This window comes from Rattus rattus, chromosome 14, assembly GCF_011064425.1.
Source record: "Rattus rattus isolate New Zealand chromosome 14, Rrattus_CSIRO_v1, whole genome shotgun sequence".
NCBI lineage: Eukaryota > Metazoa > Chordata > Mammalia > Rodentia > Muridae > Rattus > Rattus rattus.
Window position 1 is genome coordinate 69,795,113 of NC_046167.1, and position 19,112 is coordinate 69,814,224.

At 50.8% G+C, this 19,112-nt stretch overlaps 1 protein-coding gene across 1 annotated transcript; it reads left to right on the plus strand.

Annotated features, from left to right (window-relative positions):
• The first annotated feature begins 867 nt into the window (after window positions 1-867).
• S1pr3 (sphingosine-1-phosphate receptor 3) lies at window positions 868-14,121 on the plus strand. The gene is made up of 2 exons (XM_032885078.1): window positions 868-1,109; window positions 10,703-14,121. Exon 2 carries the CDS (start codon window positions 10,849-10,851, stop codon window positions 11,986-11,988), a length of 1,140 nt encoding a protein of 379 aa, XP_032740969.1. The 5' UTR covers window positions 868-1,109; window positions 10,703-10,848; the 3' UTR covers window positions 11,989-14,121.
• The last annotated feature ends 4,991 nt before the right edge of the window (window positions 14,122-19,112 follow it).

A 19,112-nucleotide genomic window follows, 5' to 3' on the forward strand; every position in this document is an offset into this window, starting at 1 on the left:
AGCTGGAGCCCTGCAGCCCGGCTTGTGACCCAGAGGGCTTGGGCTTCTCACAGGGCAACAGAGAAGGCCAAAAGTCCCAAGATGAACCCCAAGAACGCGGCAGATTCATCTTCTGTAGGCAACAAAGCACTTGAGAAGAGGTAACAGGGGCCAGGACCCTGCCTGCTCAGGAATTTAGCCATGCTCTGCTTCCTCTCTCCTCTCCTTCCCCAAGCTGGTCTGGAGGTCTTTTGCATTTCCTTTGTAACGGACAATCGTGCAAGTGGTTCCCCCTAAAGATTCTCATTTCTCCCCACATAGCTGGTGAGGCTTGCCCAGAGCGCGGGAGTAGACCAGGGTGTGGTTAACTAAGGTAAGCAAGACACAGGAGTCAGGACCTGAAATGCACAAGAGGCTGGGGTCCCCGCCTTGCAGTTCAGAAAGGGATGGGGGCAGGGTAGGAGTCCGGAGGGGCAGGGGGCTTAGCTTACCAGCTCAGGCTGGTAGTCAGTTAATTTCAGGTTAAAGATAGTTAACACAGTCATCTCGAGGGGAGAACAGTATTAATAAGAATCCTCTCAAATCCTTCTGGCCACCTAGGTCCAGCTCTGTACCGGGTTCGGTATCTGCGACTGCTGGGTCCTGGAGCAGGTTTTGGGGCGGGAGGGAGAGGGCGGTGATTGGTGGAGGAATAGAGGCAGAGGGAATCCAGAGGGTTGAAGAGTCCAGCCAGGGTCCGCGGGTCTGGACAGCGCGGGTGCAGCGGACTGGCAGAAAGACTGGGCGGGGACCTGGCCGGAGGCAGGACGTGGCTGGGAACCACGGGATGTAAATGGGGACCAGCCCGCAGAAGCTCTGAAGCTTGGGTTAGGGGCGGCAGGAGGCGGGTGACTCTGGGCCCCGCCCCGGAGGGCTGTGGCAAAAGTTTGCCTTCGGATCCTCTGGGGCAGAATCTGGGCGAGCAAGTTCAGGGGCAGGCGACAAGGTCCGGGTGCTGAGCGAGGCGGCTGGACAAGCTTAGCCAGAGAGAAACCTGAGGCCACGAGCGACCTCCGGAGGAGCCCCTAAACTGGAGTCTTAGCTGAGACACCGCAGCATGCAACCAGCCCAGATGAGCCTTGCAGAACGAGGTGAGCGGCGAAATCGGATCGGGGCTACACAATCCAGAGTCGCGGGTTGAGTGAGCGGCTCGGGGTCCACCCGAACTACTTTTTGGATAAAACTTTAACCAAATCCAGGCACCACAGTGATTTGAGCTCGCGAGTGTCTCGCTTTGGCCACCCGCTCCCGTTCTCCGGCCATTCATAACCGGGAGAGCAGGACCTAGTCATCGGTTGGAGCTGGTGAAGAGGTATAGGGTTCTTTTAGATAGCATCCGGGGCTTTTAAAATGTGTTTGTAAACCCTGAGCGGGAGTGAGCAGGCTCTCCAAGGGAAAGATCCTTGCTTTACTTGGCTAATTAAGAAGTTAGACACCCTCACGCGAAGAAAACCCGAGCATTGGGAATGGCTGTGGTTTTTCCCTCTGGGGGAAAGCAAAAGCATTCTTTTCAGTTGTATGAGCTACAAAACTCCAGTTTCCTTAGCACTTCTCAAAGCAGGCAATTCGGGGAGTGTCAGGCCTGGAACTAGACGACAAGGTACCTGCAAAGCGATAATGAGGCTCCCAGGGAAAATTGGTATGTCATACATTCTTGAATGAGATAGAAGAAAAGGGAGGGTGGCCATTAACCATGTGCCTGTACACGGTCTCTGTGTCCCTGTCTCTCTGGACTTGAACAATCCCGATGCCATATTCCTAAGACTTAATGTAAGAGGGTTTTTCATGTCAGCTGTTTAAAAGGAAATACTTTGCTTTGAACGCCACTGTTAAGGTATGTGTAACATTCTGAGTCCAGGGGAAGGAGGGGAGGGGGTCTCCTCTCCAAGCCTCCAGAGTCACTCATTCTAAAATCTGCTGTCACAAGTCTCTGGTATTGCATATCACCTCCTACAAACATTTATCTATTCCAAGTTCCATCCGTCATAGATGAAAACCAGGCAGACAGAGTCAAGAGAACATAATTCCCCAAAAGTGGACCAAAGGGTCACATACTGCAGGTCAAATGCCTGGCAAGTTGTGGCTGTGGTCAGGGATGTTTGGTTGAGGTGGTGGTGGTGGTGGTGGTGGTGGGGTGTGTGTGTGTGAGCATGTGAGCGTGTGAGCGTGTGAGCGTGTGAGCGTGTGAGCATGTGAGCATGTGAGCATATGAGCGTGCGTGCATGAGGGCTCTGTTTAGGTAGCTGTGGAGGAATCTAGATCTGTTAACCTCTTAAGAGCTACAGAGCTCAGTGCTGGGGCGAGTATTGTGTTGCCATAGAACCCCCACATCGGCTCTTCCCATCTGCAGATGGGCAGATGCTCACATCCGGTCAGTGTCAGGCTGTCTACATACATCCGAGGGTCCACCTGGAGAGCCTGCCCTTTGGAAGCCTCCGCCAACATTTGGAGAGAATGACATCCTAACCACTTAGGATGTCTCCCCGATGCCGTTTGTTCTTTACACACACACACACACACACACACACACACCCTACTGAGACCCTCCTGGTTCTCTACCATATATGGATGTAGGACCTCCCATTTCCTGTGAAGCTTTATATACTAGTCTGATGACCTGCTTCCCATGAATTGGGGACTGGTCCTTTTTCTGGAAAGCATGATATGTTGTTACACAGATTTCTTCCTCAATGCCTACAGTTTATGGGTATACTTTTTGTTATACTTTTTGTTACAAGAATAGTAAACACTTGAGTGTGTCATTGTTGTTGAAAAAACGTAGGGGTTCCCTTGTGTTATCTGAACCCCTCCTTTACCATCAAAGTTTGAAGGTCACCTGTGAGCAAGCTGTTTGTGTTAGCTGGGATGTGGTGTTGTGGTCCCCCCCGCCCCCCCCACACCCTTCCCTCCTCCCCTCCCGGAGCTGAGGACTGAACCCAGGGCCTTCTACCATGAACTAAATCCCCAACCAGTTCCTTGACTCTTAAAATCTTGTCTGCCCTCAGGATTCCATGATTACCAATTTTGGATCCATGTTATAGGATCCTAAAAGGTTTCCTTCCCACAAGCTCTTGGGCAGGCTGACTGCAATCCTTGGATTTTAATATCCTTCTATTCCCCTGTCTCTAAGAGTCATCTAAACATTCCACCCAAACTCCCGGACTGGTCTTGGAATGCCTGTAGCTACAAGCAATTAGGCTGTAACGACACCAAGAGGCTCTTAGCACCTTCTAGTGAAGGGACCTAGGACAAGTGACCAACTCATAAAAACCTTATCCCTGAAGGGATGGGCTGGGACAGATGCCTCATCTCCAGCTAGGCTCTGCCATTAGGAACCTCAGTTTCCCACTGTGTCCATTCAGAAGTCTCATGCTCTTGTGGGGACTACGTGTGACATGAAGTGACCGGGACATTGCTACCTTCCTGACACAAGAGATTTCCACACATCTACCTTCATGTTCTGGAAAGTGTGGCAGTAAGTTGGTCCCCTGTCCTTGCCAGGAGCAAGCACTGTAGGGAGAATTTGAAAAGCCTGACCACAAAAGTGGGCAAAGGAGAAAACCACTGTAAGGCACGTTTAGATCTTGCATCCATGACCCAATGCCTTTCCACAGACAAGTTGGATGTTCAAGACGTTCACAGGGCACCCAGTGTTCTTGGGACATGACCTCCATATCTGGGGTTTCTTGGACCGCCTTAGGATCTGTGTGTCCTCTTGTTTGCTAACGGGAAGGACACGGACGGCAGACAGGGAGACGTGGAGAAGCCCCACCAGGCAGAGGCACTTGTATCCGTGCTTGAAGGAAGAAAAGTGGGAGAGACGGGGGCCTTCCTCAGCTTTCATCGGTAACCTTTGTCTCACAGGGTGCTTCGTCTGACCTTAGCTCAGCATGTCCAGTGTGGGAGGCTGTGTGAGTGAAGCCTTCACTCTGTCCTGAACTGTCTGGAGGCAGAATGAAGTCAAGGCAGAAAACCAGAGTGAGAGGACTCGAGAGCAAAGGAACTCTCCAGGAGTGGGAGCCATGAACTGGCCCTCTGGTTATGTCATTTCTTGGTTCTTTTAAATGAGGAGGGAAAAAAAAAAAAAGACCCAAAACCTCCAGCTTTCCAAGAAACGTTGCTCACTGTCAGATACTGGTTGCTTTAATTTGGTTTGGAGGATGAGGTCATTGACGTCTCTGCAAAAAAAGAACCAGTCCTTCCTCTGACCAAGGGAGATGTCTTTTTCTCTGAGATTTTTGAGAAAGGGGAGAGGAGGAGGGTAAGAAGAATCAAAAAGAGGAGAGGGGAGAGAGGGGGAAGGGGAGCACACTAGACAGCAGAGCTATTTCCCCTCCTTTCCCTTCTTTTTATAGTTTGTTTACTTTTTAAACCGACATATGGAGAAAGTGAGTTGCTGGGGTAGAAGGCACATCTGGAATCTATCGGACCCCTCTCCCAGGCTCGCTTCCCCCAAGGGAAGCCGCTTTTGGATCGGGGGGGGGGGGAGGGCAGGCATGCCTAATATTGGTGAGGTCTCGTGTAGGGTCACCCACCACTGAGCCATTTGGTCAAGGCATCTCCTTCCTTCTTGGCAAAGAGAAAATATGTTTGGTGTCAGCGTGCTTCAAGGAAAGCTGTGCGATCCCAGCGTCATGAGGCCACAGTGAGAAGAAGTTGGCTCAGGTGACAGGGGCAAGGACAGCTCAGATGTAGACAGTGGCTCCCATTAAGTGCAGAGTGACTGAGGACTCCAGTTCAGTCCCCATCAGATCAGAGGGGGCCAGGAGACGGGAGGAGGAGTGTGCTGGGTATGTGGAGTGCTGGCTAATCAAACCTTGGGAGTGCAAAGGAACACAGGCAAGGGGCTCCCTAGGAACCAGTACTGAGGAGACCAGTGCTGTTGAGGGAGCCCTCTAGTCTAGAGTTTGGAGGACACACAAACTAGTCTCTGTGTGACCGCAATCTCAACATCAGACTTCTTTAAAAAGAAAAAAATTCTGTGTGTGTGTGTGTGTGTGTGTGTGTGTACGTGTGCCAGCATGTGTATAGGGGTTAGAGAACAACCTCAGGTGTCAGCGCTTGCCTCCCATTTTGTTTGAGACTGGGTCTCCTTTGTCATTCACTGCGTTGTACACCAGGCTAGCTGGCCCATCGGCCACCAAATCTGGGCACCTCTCTGCCCCTGCCTCCCTTGCTATGTGGGAGTGCTGGGATTACGGAAGTGCTCTGATATGCCTGGCCTCACATGCCACCTGGGAATTCAGACCGGCTCTCAGCCTGTACAGAAGGAGCTTTACTCGCTGAGCCATCTCTCCCACCCAAGAGCTCCTTCTGTTCCAAAGGAAATGGGTCGGCCGTCCAACTTACAATGTCATTGCTGGACTTCACCCCTTCCCCAACGTCAAAGGCAAAACTGCAGAATGCATCTCCCTTGCCTTCAGTGGGGATACCTTGACCCCCACCCCCACCCCTACCCCCAAGTGTACACACACACACACACACACACACACACACCCCACCCCCACAAATGCCTATTTTATAGACCAGCGCTTCTGGGTCATGGCTACAGCCCACCCCTTACACCAAGGTGCCCCTTAGAAAGCAAGGGTAGCCTGCAATGATGCAGGTCCGAGTTCACCGAGAGAATGGTGTGAGAAACAACCCTTGGCTGGGAGAGACGTTTTTATCTGCAAATCAGACCCAAAGAGGGTGCTGTGCAGAAATGGATGAAGAGTAGCCAGGGTTCGTCTATACCCACAAGTGTGGTTATGTGCAAGATTCAAGGTGTCCCGTGGTTCATTTACATACTGGAAGAAACAGGATAAATCCACTTGGCGTGAGAACCCCAGACAGCGTTCAGCTCGGGTGACAGCACTGACCACAGCAGAGACCCCTGGTGGCCTGTTGCTTACCCGAGTGCTGGCTCCAAGAGTGTTTGGTTGTCTGTGTGGTGAGTCAAACTGGCTTCCTGGTGCATTCATTTGGTGACAGAACTGAAACACCCACACCTCGCCCTTAGCAGAGCTCACAGACACCTGCTTCTGACCATGCAGGGATCTCTAGATGTATCCAAAATCGACCTGGTGTTTAGCCCAGGACTTCGCTCTCAGGACATAACCAGCTTTATAAATCTTGATAAACCAGAGAAAACCACGTGTTTTAGGTCCCAAAGAGCCCGATAGCTTCAAGAGGCAAATGCAGAGAACCAGAGTGGTGTCGAACAAAAGATGCTCTATAAAATCACTGCTGCTTGAGAGATGAGTTTTAATTAAGGGGGAGCATAGCTTTGGCAGTCGAGGAGGCTAGTTGGTAGGTCCGAGGCCTGCGCGAGTCCTGGCGTGTCTGCTATCAATATCATTGTGGTTAGTTAATTGCTGGTGTCTGCTTCGCTCCCCACCTGTTTTTCTTTCTACTACGCTCACTCTTCTAAAAGATCCGCTCCTGCAGAGAGCCCTGCCTTCCTTCACCTTCTGTCCCCATTGGAGCAGTGGTCCTCAACCTCCCTAATGCTGCGACCATCTAATTTAACACAGTTCCTCATGTTGTGGCAACCTCCCCCCCCCCAAGAAAAGTTATTTCCCTTGCTACTTCATAACTGTCATTCTGCTACTGTTTGAGATCATGATATGTATGTTTTCCGAGACAGGACTTTGCCAAAGGGTCACAACCCACAGGTTGAGATCGGATCTGCCCGATTTTTAAAGGGACTTTCTTCCCTCCTGGCTCTGGAGGCAAAAGTCCAAACTTTCCAGGGAGGGATGGGGTGTGTCAAGTGCTGTGGGAGGTTGGGAAAGTGAGACATTGGAAAACATCTGAGTTAGTACATGCACAGGACAGGGGCTGGGGAGATGGCTCGGCCGGGAAAGTGCTCGCCTCTTAAGCAGGAGGACCCGAGTTCAATTCTTAGAACTCGTGTGCAAAAGCAGGGTGTGGTGGGGCATGTTTGTCATCCCAGCGCTAGGGAGGCAGAGACAGGAGGATCCCTGGGGCCTGCTAGCCAGTCAGTCAAGTCAACTGAGCAAATTCCAGGTCAGAGAGAGACTCTGCCTCAAAACAAAAACAAACCACAAACCCAAGGTAGACATCATCTGAGGAGCAACACCTGAAACTGACTCATAGCGGTCACACAGGCACATGTGCGCACATGTGCACACACAAAGGCTAATCTAAGTTCACTCGTCTTCCCCAGAACAAGAAACCTGGAGGGAAACCTTAACTTTCACCAGTGTTGTGAGCTGGGTCTTCAGACATTGTCTATCTGTTCTCAGGACAGAGACCCGAATGGCAGAGCAGGTAGCCCAGTGCTATTTGGAAACAAACCTGGACATCAACACAGCAGGGACAGAGCATAGCGTGGCGTGGGTTTTCCAGCATCCGTAGGAACTGGCAGACCTGCCCTGTAAGCGGGGAGGGCTCCTGGCTAGCTGCTGTGTCAGGGGACAGCACCCAGGGACGTGAAGATGGACGCTGATCATCACGCTGGCTTTTCCTGCTTTGGGTGTCTAGTCTTGACTGTTAACTTAAGGACATGTAGGGTCAGCATGGAAACAAAGGCCGGCATGGTCTACTTTCTAGATCAGGTTAATTGAAGTGTGTGGGCAGGACCGTCCCATGGGGTGGGGTCCTGGACTGAATAAAACACGGAGAACACCAGCTGACTCGCCTTCATCTCTCTCTGCTTCCCGACTGTGGATGCAGCGTGACCAGCCACCTCCAGCTCCAACTGCTATGCCTTCCCCGCCGTGGTAGACTGCGCCCTTGAACAGGGAGTCAGATAAGCCTCCTTTCCTACGTTGCTTTGGTTGGATGTGCTGGTTCATCTCAGAAAGCTGAGGCTGCTTACAGTTTCCTAGTCTCCTAATGAGAACTTTTGCAATATTTTCCTTAAAGTGATGACAGCCTTGAAGGAAGGTCATGGGGCTGGCCTGACCCTAGACGGTGCCACAGGATGAGCAGAATGTGATGTGGGGTTTGACAGACAGATGAGACTTAAATTAAGATCAGGAGGCATGGGCTGGGAGTGCGAACAGCTCAGTTAGTAGAGTGTTTGCTTAGCAACCGAGAGGCTTAGCAACCAAGAGGTTTTGACTTCAGTGCCCCCACACTGCATGAAACACCGTGGTGGTTTGAGCTTGTGGTCTCAGCCCTTAGGAGGCAGAGGCAGGGGGGTCAGAACTTCAAGATCATCATAGCAACTCCCATGTAAGGCTAGATTGCATGATACCTGATGGTGATGATGATGATGATGATGATGATGATGATGAAGGTGATGACGATGATGGTGGTGGTGGTGGTGGTGGTGGTGATGATGATAGGAGGAGGAGGAAGAGTGGGGGAGGGGGGGTCAGAGTAGAAAGAGACTTGTAGAATTGTCCTGCCTGCCTCAGAGAGAACTTTTAGAAGCCCAGTGAAGAGCTTGGTTGGGTGTGAGAGGGGTCCTGAGCATGTGAGCCCTCTCTGTATCACCCGCGTCTCATCCTCAGAGCCGCTCTCTGAAGTTAAAAGACGGTATAGCAAAGTTTCCACCGGCCAGCGGCCCTGAGGCTGACCTTGGCTGAAGCCCTCCATGGTCCCAGGCAGCTCAAATAGTTGGACTAGGCCAAGGGCAGTTCCAGGTAGAATGTAGACATCAACTCAGACAGTTCCTGGGAATTCTGGAACAGCAGATTACCTCCAAAGGCCAGGAAACTAGGAGGTTCCTCTACTGAGAAGCCACAGGCCTCTTCTTCCCAATGTCACCAATGCTAAGGCCTCCCCAGTGATAGAGAGAGAAAAGGCTTATACAAGACCCACTGTTGCCAGAGGGCTTCAGGGGTGCAGAGTTCCCCAGGAGTCACTTGCCCTTCTCAGCCCTATAGTACCATCTATAGAGGAACCCCTGGTATCCTTCAGGGAATAAAGGCCCTGTTGGAAGTGGTGTCTTAGACCACTGTCTTAGACCATGTGTCTAGGAACCAAATTTAGGCCGGGAGCTTAAACACTGAATAAATCCTCAGCGGGTACTCAGAGCGGGCTATTTTCAACTCACCTCACTTGGACCTCATTAGAAATTTAAAAATCCAGTAACTTTAATTTAAAATAAGTGATCGTAGAGAGGGAGTTGGAAGGAACAGAAAGAGGTTAGGCCCAGTTGGACAGAGAACTCAGTCCTAGACTTCTGCAGCACGGGGAGTTGGCTTGGGTTCATACAAAGATACGGACCTCAAACTTGCAAATGTTTAAGGAGTTGAGAATGCTAATGGCTAGACCGTGATCGTTACCAACAGTACGCACCTGTCACCATGCCACACCCACAAAGATGCACAACTAGGCGTGTCCACTACAATAAAAACTGAATGGTAGGCCATGTGCATCAAGTGCTACCTTCACAGCCTCTCCTCAGAGCATTGGAATCACGAATGAATCAAAGGGTGGAGAGGAGACGTAAGCCAGGTGAACACTTCACAGCCCTCTGGGTGGGCCTGGGGGAGACGGCTCAGTTGGTGAAGTGCTTGTCCTGCAAGCATGAGTGAAAACTTGAGTTCAGGATCTCCCAGCATCTAGGCAGCTTTGGTGCTATGCATCAGTAATCCTAGTGTGGTGGGCAGGTAGACAGGAGGATCCCTGGAACTCAATGGCCTGCCAATGTGGCTTCATGGGTTCAATGGGCTTCAGGTACAGTCACACACATGGGAACACACGTGCATGCATTTGTGTCATAGGCGCACATGCTTATTCTCTCTTACACGCACACACATGCATGTGTACATACACACAGACATACATACACACAAACATGCGTGTGCACATACACACAAACATGCGTGTGCACATACACACAAACACACGTGTACACACACACTTATTTGTTCAGGGTCTGGCGTTTGCATTCAAGGCCTTCAAAGCAACCCCCAAGTATCACCTTCCTTCTATGCCCAGGCGTTGTAAACATGCCAATTCATACTGCCTGGCCCAGACTTCTGCCTTTCAAGCCACACTCGGAGTTCATGTCGCCACCCTCTCCCCTTCCTTTCTTCCTTTAACCTCAGTGGCCGCTGCTTCCAGGACGGGTAGCATTCCTTCCTCCCTGGGCTCTGCTCAGGGCAGTGGCCGCAGGGTTCTCGCTCAGGCTGCTCTTCCTGCCCTCCCTCTGAGGTCAGGCTCTAGGGCTCTCTGCCAGGTGGGCCAAAGGCCCATCCAGACCCCAAAGGAATCAGCCCCAGGAAGTATGGGGTGCTTCTCATGGTGCTGCTTCAAACCTCATCGAGGAGGACCCGGAAGTCCTTCAAACACCGTTTTCCTTACTGTGTCTTGGATTATCTCCACTCCTCCTTTTTCACCCTCTTCTCCCTCCTTCCTTCCTCTCCCGCCTTCCTTCTAACCCTCCCTCCCTCGCTTTTTTTCCTCATCCTGAGAAAAATCTGATTCCCTCCACAGCTGGGAATAGTGGTTTACCAGCTCCCACGTGGTGGGTGAGAAGTAACGCGGTATTTTCCTGGTGCCTGGAGCCAAGTCTGCTCCGTGGTTACAAGATTCACAGAGTCACACTCTGAGGTTTCTCTGGCAGCTCCAGGCCCCTTCCCCTGGTCTTTTAGAGACTTGGCCTACGTTCCAAGCACTCCCTACACACCAACCCTCCAAATGCGTTAGCATTTTCCACACTTAGAGTTGCTGAATGGTGATCACTTGATCCAAAGTTCCTTCTGCTTTTATCTTCTTACAGAGCCTGTTTCCAACACTCTTGCTGCAGTCAGGCCTGCTGCACGCCTTCAGGAACCCACCACCGCTGTCCCAATTGTCCCCTGAAATGAACGTTCCTGGCGCGCCCTCTCGTGGACTGTTGAGGTAACCATCCGTCTATAGGAAGTCATGGCATCCACGCATGCGCAGGGCCACCCGCCAGTCTTGGGGAATGATACTCTCCGGGAACATTACGATTACGTGGGGAAGCTGGCAGGCAGGCTGCGGGACCCCCCTGAGGGTAGCACCCTCATCACCACCATCCTCTTCTTGGTCACCTGTAGCTTCATCGTCTTGGAGAACCTGATGGTTTTGATTGCCATCTGGAAAAACAATAAATTTCACAACCGCATGTACTTTTTCATCGGCAACTTGGCTCTCTGCGACCTGCTGGCCGGCATAGCCTACAAGGTCAACATTCTGATGTCCGGTAGGAAGACGTTCAGCCTGTCTCCAACAGTGTGGTTCCTCAGGGAGGGCAGTATGTTCGTAGCCCTGGGCGCATCCACATGCAGCTTATTGGCCATTGCCATTGAGCGGCACCTGACCATGATCAAGATGAGGCCGTACGACGCCAACAAGAAACACCGCGTGTTCCTTCTGATTGGGATGTGCTGGCTAATTGCCTTCTCGCTGGGTGCCCTGCCCATCCTGGGCTGGAACTGCCTGGAGAACTTTCCCGACTGCTCTACCATCTTGCCCCTCTACTCCAAGAAATACATTGCCTTCCTCATCAGCATCTTCACAGCCATTCTGGTGACCATCGTCATCTTGTACGCGCGCATCTACTTCCTGGTCAAGTCCAGCAGCCGCAGGGTGGCCAACCACAACTCCGAGAGATCCATGGCCCTTCTGCGGACCGTAGTGATCGTGGTGAGCGTGTTCATCGCCTGTTGGTCCCCCCTTTTCATCCTCTTCCTCATCGACGTGGCCTGTAGGGCGAAGGAGTGCTCCATCCTCTTCAAGAGTCAGTGGTTCATCATGCTGGCTGTCCTCAACTCGGCCATGAACCCTGTCATCTACACGCTGGCCAGCAAAGAGATGCGGCGAGCTTTCTTCCGGTTGGTGTGCGGCTGTCTGGTCAAGGGCAAGGGGACCCAGGCCTCCCCGATGCAGCCTGCTCTCGACCCGAGCAGAAGTAAATCAAGCTCCAGTAACAACAGCAGCAGCCACTCTCCAAAGGTCAAGGAAGACCTGCCCCATGTGGCTACCTCTTCCTGCGTCTCTGACAAAACCAGGTCGCTTCAGAATGGGGTCCTCTGCAAGTGAACGTTTCCACAGGTCAAGCTCTGCAGCCACACCTATTTATTGCACGCATTCGCTTCCACGTGGGGCCTTAGAGAGTTTGACCTTGGAGGTCTGCTTGACGTGGCCACCATCTCCTGAGGAGGAGACCCACGGAGACACCAATACATTTCAGCCCGGACATGGATGTGCCTTATGGGTTGCAGGCTCCAACCTTCTGAATGTACCAAGCTGCTGATGTTGTCCACTGCCTTTGGATGCCGATTTCCCCGGTCCAGGGAGGGCAGGTAGTGATGTGCTATGCACATGCGTTTTGGGATGAAGTCTTCCTATCTTCACACTACATTAATTTTCATAGAATGGGTGCTCCTGTATGTGTCTGTCCGTTGCTGTGTTGTACAGAATGTGTACGCCAGGTTTTCCCAGGTGGAGCCCATTACAAAGTGTCGGTCCCCCCACACCTCGTGTAACAGTTGGTCCGAACCTGCAGGCACAGCTGTACCGGATTCAGCATGTGATAAGGTGGTGCGCCTTTCCCAGTGCCCTTGTGCCGGTGTCCTAGCTCATAGCTGTGAAAAGTTACTCAAGTATTCTATATTCTCAAAAAGCCTCACCCAAGAGCAGCCCAGGTCTGTGGGTCTCACCTTTACATACCTGTGTCCCTCTCTCTTGGGTCCCTTCCATAAGCTTAAGTACATCTGAAAGCCAGATTATGTGATCGTTGAGGCATTTCTGGAAATCGCTGAAAAGCCAGCCAGGATCTCTCAGAATGCTGGTATCACTAAAGGAAGAGCCCATGAGGAGAGGCAAGGTGCTCTCCACCGTGGGTCACCCTTCCAGGGGACGGCAGTCTGCTGCATGTAGAGAGTTTCCAGCAGTGACATTCACAAGCCAGCCCTTCAACTGTATGGTACTGAGTTCAGTTCTGTATAGAGAAGCTTGATGCCAGTCACCTTTGCCGCCACCTTTTGCTGGCAAGGAGCTGAAACTGTCAGCAAAGCTTCTTGTCTCTCTCAATTGTGGACCCTGACCAGGACCCTTCAGGGAGAGGAATCCACCAGGCTAGGAGGCGTGATGTGGTTCTTTGCGCCCTCTTTAGAGAGAACCATTCCCACCCCCATATGATGGGCGCTCCACCGCTTGGACCTGCGTTCCTTTGTCCATCCTGTAAGGAAAACGCTTAGAAGACACCTCTGATCGTCCCCTCCCCAAGGACTCTGCCCGAGGGACACACAGGTGAACGGTGGGCATGTTGGAGAGAGCAGCCAGCACCCATGCTCCCAGAACAGCCTTTGGAAGGACTCACACTCGGGGAAACTTCATGTCAGAGCTCCCCATAGGTTGATTAGCATCAGAGACACAGCTACCAACCTTTTTAAAGCTGATTTTTCTCTCAGTGGTTACTTGATGGTATTTGCTCTTGCTTTAGGGACACTTTTCCTGGGCCCTAGGTAACCATGGACTGACTAACAAAAGACTTCCCCTGGTGGATATAGGTCACTGCCAGGGAATTCTGCTGGATCATTGGCCTATCTGTCTCTTCTCTACATCACCGAGAAAATAACTTATTCTCTCGTCATGGTGTTGACAAAAAACCCAGGCATTTCTGGGAAAGGAAAGCATGCAAGTCCTGGGCTGAGGGAAAATAAATAACAGGCCAGTGTGTGGGGGAGTTGAGGTGGAAAATGAACGGTGCTTGAGGACGTGATCTTCCCTAATCGGAATGCTTCGAGGCCGTGGATCTGGGTCACTAATATTAATAACACATTGTACATGACTGACTTCTCTATATCCCCGTGTCTGCTTTCATTCAAGAGCCCTTGCAGAGGGCCACACCCACTGTCCCCAGCTAGGAGGTGACATTTGTAGAATGACAGGGTGTCGAGCAGTTGAAATTAGAAATACACTAAGACCTAATTGCACTCACTTGATGTATGCCAAACGGAGCAATCAGCCGTGACGCCAGTGTGCGCTCCTTTCCCTAGCTAACCCACCGAGACAGCACTGAGACCGAGTGCACACAAACCTTCACCCCGAAGGTCGGAAACAAGAGAAGCCAGAGACCCCGGGGCCTGCCCCAGGTAGCAAGTGACCTTTACTACTTGCAGTTTGTGTTTGTTAATAATAAATAAAACCAAAAGCCTTTATATAAACCCATCCTGGAGGCCTGTGTGGTATGTTCTATTGTTCTGCAATGACACTCAGGGGGTGTAGTGGGTGGTCTTGCTTTTTTCCTAGTACCTGGTCTCGCAGCATTTCAGGAATAAACCTCACCCATCTTGGTGAGTGAGTGAGTGTGTGTGTGTGTGTGTGTGTGTGTGTGTGTGTGTGTGTGTGTGTTTGCATGTGCATGCATATGTGCACTATTGTGCATACAGTAGAGGCCAGAGGTTGATGTTGGATCTCTCTCTCTCTCTATTGCTCTCCCTCTTGTTTTTTGAGACAGCATTTCTCACTAAACCTGAAGCTGCCGGCTTTGCCTAGATTGACTGGCCGGCAAGCCCCCCAGGATCTGTGTGCCTCCTTTGGGGGGTTACAGACACAAACTGTCACACACGACGTTTACATAAGGGCAGAGCATCCCCGGGGGGAGCCATTTCCCAGCAGATCCTATGATCCGGAGAATGGTGACAGCCTCTCTGTCGAGAAGAAATTATAAAATTAAAACGTAAAAATGTCATCCAACCAGAGACTGGCCTTCATTTGCCAGTGTCTGCAGATGACCAAGCGGTGAGCGGCCAGCGAACTGGCTCCCTGTTTACAAGTGTCAAGTTTTAGCCCCCAACCTGCATCCCACAGAAAGAGGACCCACATGTGTGAGTCTTTGTTGATAACAGTTGTTAGAACTGGGAGTAAAAAGCCCCACTTCACCTTCCCTCTGTCTATCACCTCTGACCTGCCCAAGGCCATCTATGCTCCAGATGCCAAAGCTGGCATGAATCTTTCAAGCGGTTCTGACGAGTTACCTCCCCCCAACCCCCGTGAGGAAAAACAGAACACCCATTTTGTAGAGAAAGACTTTAATCTGTCTTCCTGTCTTCTCCGAGGCATTACAAGCTCCAGGGCTGGCGAATGGCTCAGAAGGCGACGTTGCCTGCCACCAAATTTGATGTTTGAACTTGAGTTCGATCCCCAGGGCCCTCATGGTAGAAGGAGAACCTCCCCCACCCCCCTCACGCAAGTTGTCCTCTGACTTCTACCCGTGCGTTACGGCACCCCGCCCCCACACACAGACGTGACCTCCCTCACGCAAACGAGAGACACTTTTCACAGTAGCTTTTATTGCCAACAGACTTACACCTATAGTCACTGAAACAATTAACTATTTAAAAATGGTTGCTTCTCTCAATCGTCGGGCCGTGGTTTATTCTGTGTGCTGGGAGAAGAGCCGGTCACAGAAACGTAACGAGGTGCATCTTTTAGAAAACGTCTAGCTACACCATTTGTTCCATGCTTTGGGGACTGTATGGACGGACGCAAAAACCTCACCACCCACGTGGTCTTAGTGTCTAAGTCAGAGGGCCAGAGGGGCTGCTCTGGAATCAGAAGTGCATGGGTGGCCGTCCTGCTGACAAAGGCACGCACTCCAGTACCTAATAATGAGGACAGCAGCATTGTCTAGAGTTAGCCTGCCACCTGCCATACCTGGGCCACAGGGAGGGGATGGTATATGCTGCCTCCCAGAAGCTCGGCTATGGCGTGCCGGGACCGTGGTGAAAGGCATGAGACCAGAAGCAACACCGTTTCTCTAAAGAGTCCCAAGAGGTGAGGGAGTTCAAGTTGACCAATCACCTTCACCCGTTACATCTTGGGGTCTCCGAATGCTCATCAAATCGCATAAGTTCTATCATAGAAAAATATTAGGAGCCTTAAAGTTGGCTTTGTATTTCTGTTCCTCCCAGGTGACTTAGGGAGTCAACTCCATGCCAATATCAGAATAGACAGGGGCGGTTGGCCATTCTCCCAGACAGACGCTGTTACAGTAACTGTTGGTGCTTCACAAAAGGTAACAGAAACAAAAGAGATACTTTCAAATATTCATATAGCAATATGTATAATTGACCACCAGAATGCTTTTGAAAAGCTGTTAAAATACCTTGTTACACATTACGTTTATGCTGAGCTATCCCCTAAGCCTGGGGCTCTTAAACATTAAATGTTTCATTCTGAACACAAAGAAATTCACATAATTTCACAATACTCAGAAACAGGTCATATCCAAAAGTCAGCCGAACAGAGAACATTCAATTGGCAACTCACACACAGTGTTAAACAGGGAAAAAGAAGAAGAAAAGAAACTCGTGGTCCCCAGACTGGTTAGTCTACTGTCTCCTCAGCTGTTGCTTGACTCCACTGTGAGTGACTTTGGTTGTGGTAAAGGAATTTCCTCCAGTGTGAACCTGTACGTCCTCAGTAGCTCGGGTTTCAAATTCACCCCATAGGCATGGCCCTTTACGTACAGTGGGTTCATTTCCTGTAGTTTCTTTTACATCCTAAGAGAGGAATCCTAAGTGTGTGGGGGGGTCTCATGGACTCACCCCAGGGCATCTGAGAGGGCAGGGAATGGAAGGAAGGCTTTTCAACCTGGCCCCCAGCATCCTGCTGATGTCAGCAGTTTCCATGACGGATGTGGTCACGTGAACTTTTGCTCCTTTTTCTTTCCCGAGGGCTCCACAGCGGCGCCACCTACCGGGCAAAAGCCTTCAGCGCCCCCAGCTCATTCCTGTGCCTGATCCTTTGTCCATACCGAATGTGGGCACACCAGCCCTGTAAGGCCTCCTCCCACTCCAACCCTCTCGCACTTCCCCCGAGCGTGTTGGGGGTGGGGTTCTAGTTAGATTATAAACAGGAACCGATCCACCTTAAGGCTGGGTCAAGAAAGGATGTGAGTCTGCAGATTTTTCATCTGCCTGTCCCTTTTCCTCTTCTCCAACACCTGCTTCTTCCTTGTCTTCTGCTGGCTGCTCCCCGCCCTTCTGTTTAGTTCTGTTGAGACACAGTCTCATGTAGCCCAGGTTAGCCCTGAACTAGCCTTTACCTTAACCCAAGTGCTGGGGTTACGGAAATGTACCACACATGCGGCTTGCTTTCCCTCTGTCATGGCCCGTGGTGAGAGCCCCTCCTTCCCTTTCTGTGCCATGGGCTGTGAGACCATGAACTCTGATCTGCGGGTCTGCAAATGAGAACCGATCAACAACCGCCAATCTTGGTGTCATTTTTCATATCCAGTTGTCCATGTCAGGAAACCCCAGAGGCTCAGCACAGAGCTGATCTGTGTCTGGACATATATGTGCCGAGGTACACATCCCATCTGAGCTAAGGAAAGCGTTTGCGTGTGTATAATACACACATGCAGTTCATACCCGAAAAGCCCTAGTATAAAGTTGCAATTTTTTTTCTAGCCAATATAAAATGTGCCAGTTTTAAAACTGTGCATTCGTTGCTTGCAAACTTATAAATATGTATAAACCCCATTATAAATAAATCTTGTCTGGCAGATGGCATTTTATCTGCCAGCCACAGTTGCAGGGAGTTATAAGTAATTATTAATTCCCCATTTTTAAATTCACAGTACGGGCCTGAGATATACGATGTGAAGTGGTGTGAAATTTTCCTCATAAACGGTGGGGATGGAGTCCACCAGTAAGAGTCAAGGTAGGGCTGGAGACTCGCCCACCAGTCAACGTCAAAGCCCAGACCTTTGGCATCCGCGTGTCCTCACGCTGAAAACGCAAGCATTCTATTTTTACATTAGGCCTACTCAGTCAGGAGCTCAGGGGGCAGAGCCTTGGAATCTATGTGTGTGGTCCAGGGAGCCTGGTTCTTTGGTGTCTGCCTTCGGCTCTGAGACTGATTATTACAAACACTGATCTCTTCCCCAGGATGCCCCAGCTCACAGAGTGTGCACAGCCATGCACGTGGCTGGGCAGAAATCTCTGGAGATAGTCTTCCATCCATGCTGACTGTGGTGGAGCTCCTCCCTGCCCCATCCACTGGCTACCCTAGGTGCGTTCGGTTCTGCTGCTGGGGCTCAGCAGCATGTAGATGGCCCCAGGGAACCCTTGGTGGAGTCGTGCTCCACAATGCAAGCATTCCTTAGCAGCTATTTCCTTCTTGACTTCCGGGATCATTTCCAAAGTAAACTATAGGTACCCAAATCTCCCCTGGAGCTCCCTTTGGTAGAAAATTAGCTAATTCACCAATCACAAGTCCTGTCTCTCTCAGGCAAGTGGTTCAGTCCTTCCTGTACTTCGAAATGGGAAGCATGAGGAGAAATGGATTGCCTGTTGCTTCCACGTGGGTGAGCTACTGTCAGAGCCTCAGAAGACCTTAGTAAGTCTTGCATTCTTTCCTGGATCTAGCCATTGACCATTGCCATCCAATTTCTTCAGCTGATATACAAGGGCCCCTTCAGCTGAAACATATTGGAAACACCTGCCCATTAACCCAGATAAGGCCAAAATTTCTAGGTTTGTATTATGTTCCAGGAGTGGGGTTTATCTACATTGCCTTTCACAAAAAAAAAACCAAACAAACAAACAAAAGAAAAACTCCAAAATTTCCCTAAGAACTAGCATCACACAGATGTTTCTAGGCACATGGTCTCTTTTGCAACCTTTCTGCTATCCTCCTACCAAAAATCTGGTTGTCACCATCCGCAGAAGCTGCTTTTGGGCCCATGGGGGAAAACAGAGATGCACTTTGTGAGTCAAGAGTCCCAGGAAGTCACTTCACATATTTATCTATCCACACCACTCTTTGAGGGAAGCCCTGGGGTGTGGCGTGCAAGCCATGGCTTCAGAGAACCTATTGTTCAGAGAGAGCGCACATTGTTCTGGTTGTACTGGGGATGAGCTTCGCGGGGGTGGCCTCTGCAGCATCACTGTCTTGGGGAAGTTGGGTTTCAACTCACTTCAACAAGAAGAGAATGCGGTACTGGATCTAACGTGTAATGGAGGTATCCACTCTATAGCCACTCCCATAAGGAAGACTTCTAGGTGTTTAATGTCACCACGGGGGAAATCTTCCCTTTGAAAAAGGGACACCTTCAGGATGCCAGGATGGACATGGAGCCTGGACACATGACAACAGTGACCTGAATCCCTTGGGCTTTGGGGAATTCATTGTCCCTGGTCCTTCCAATCTCA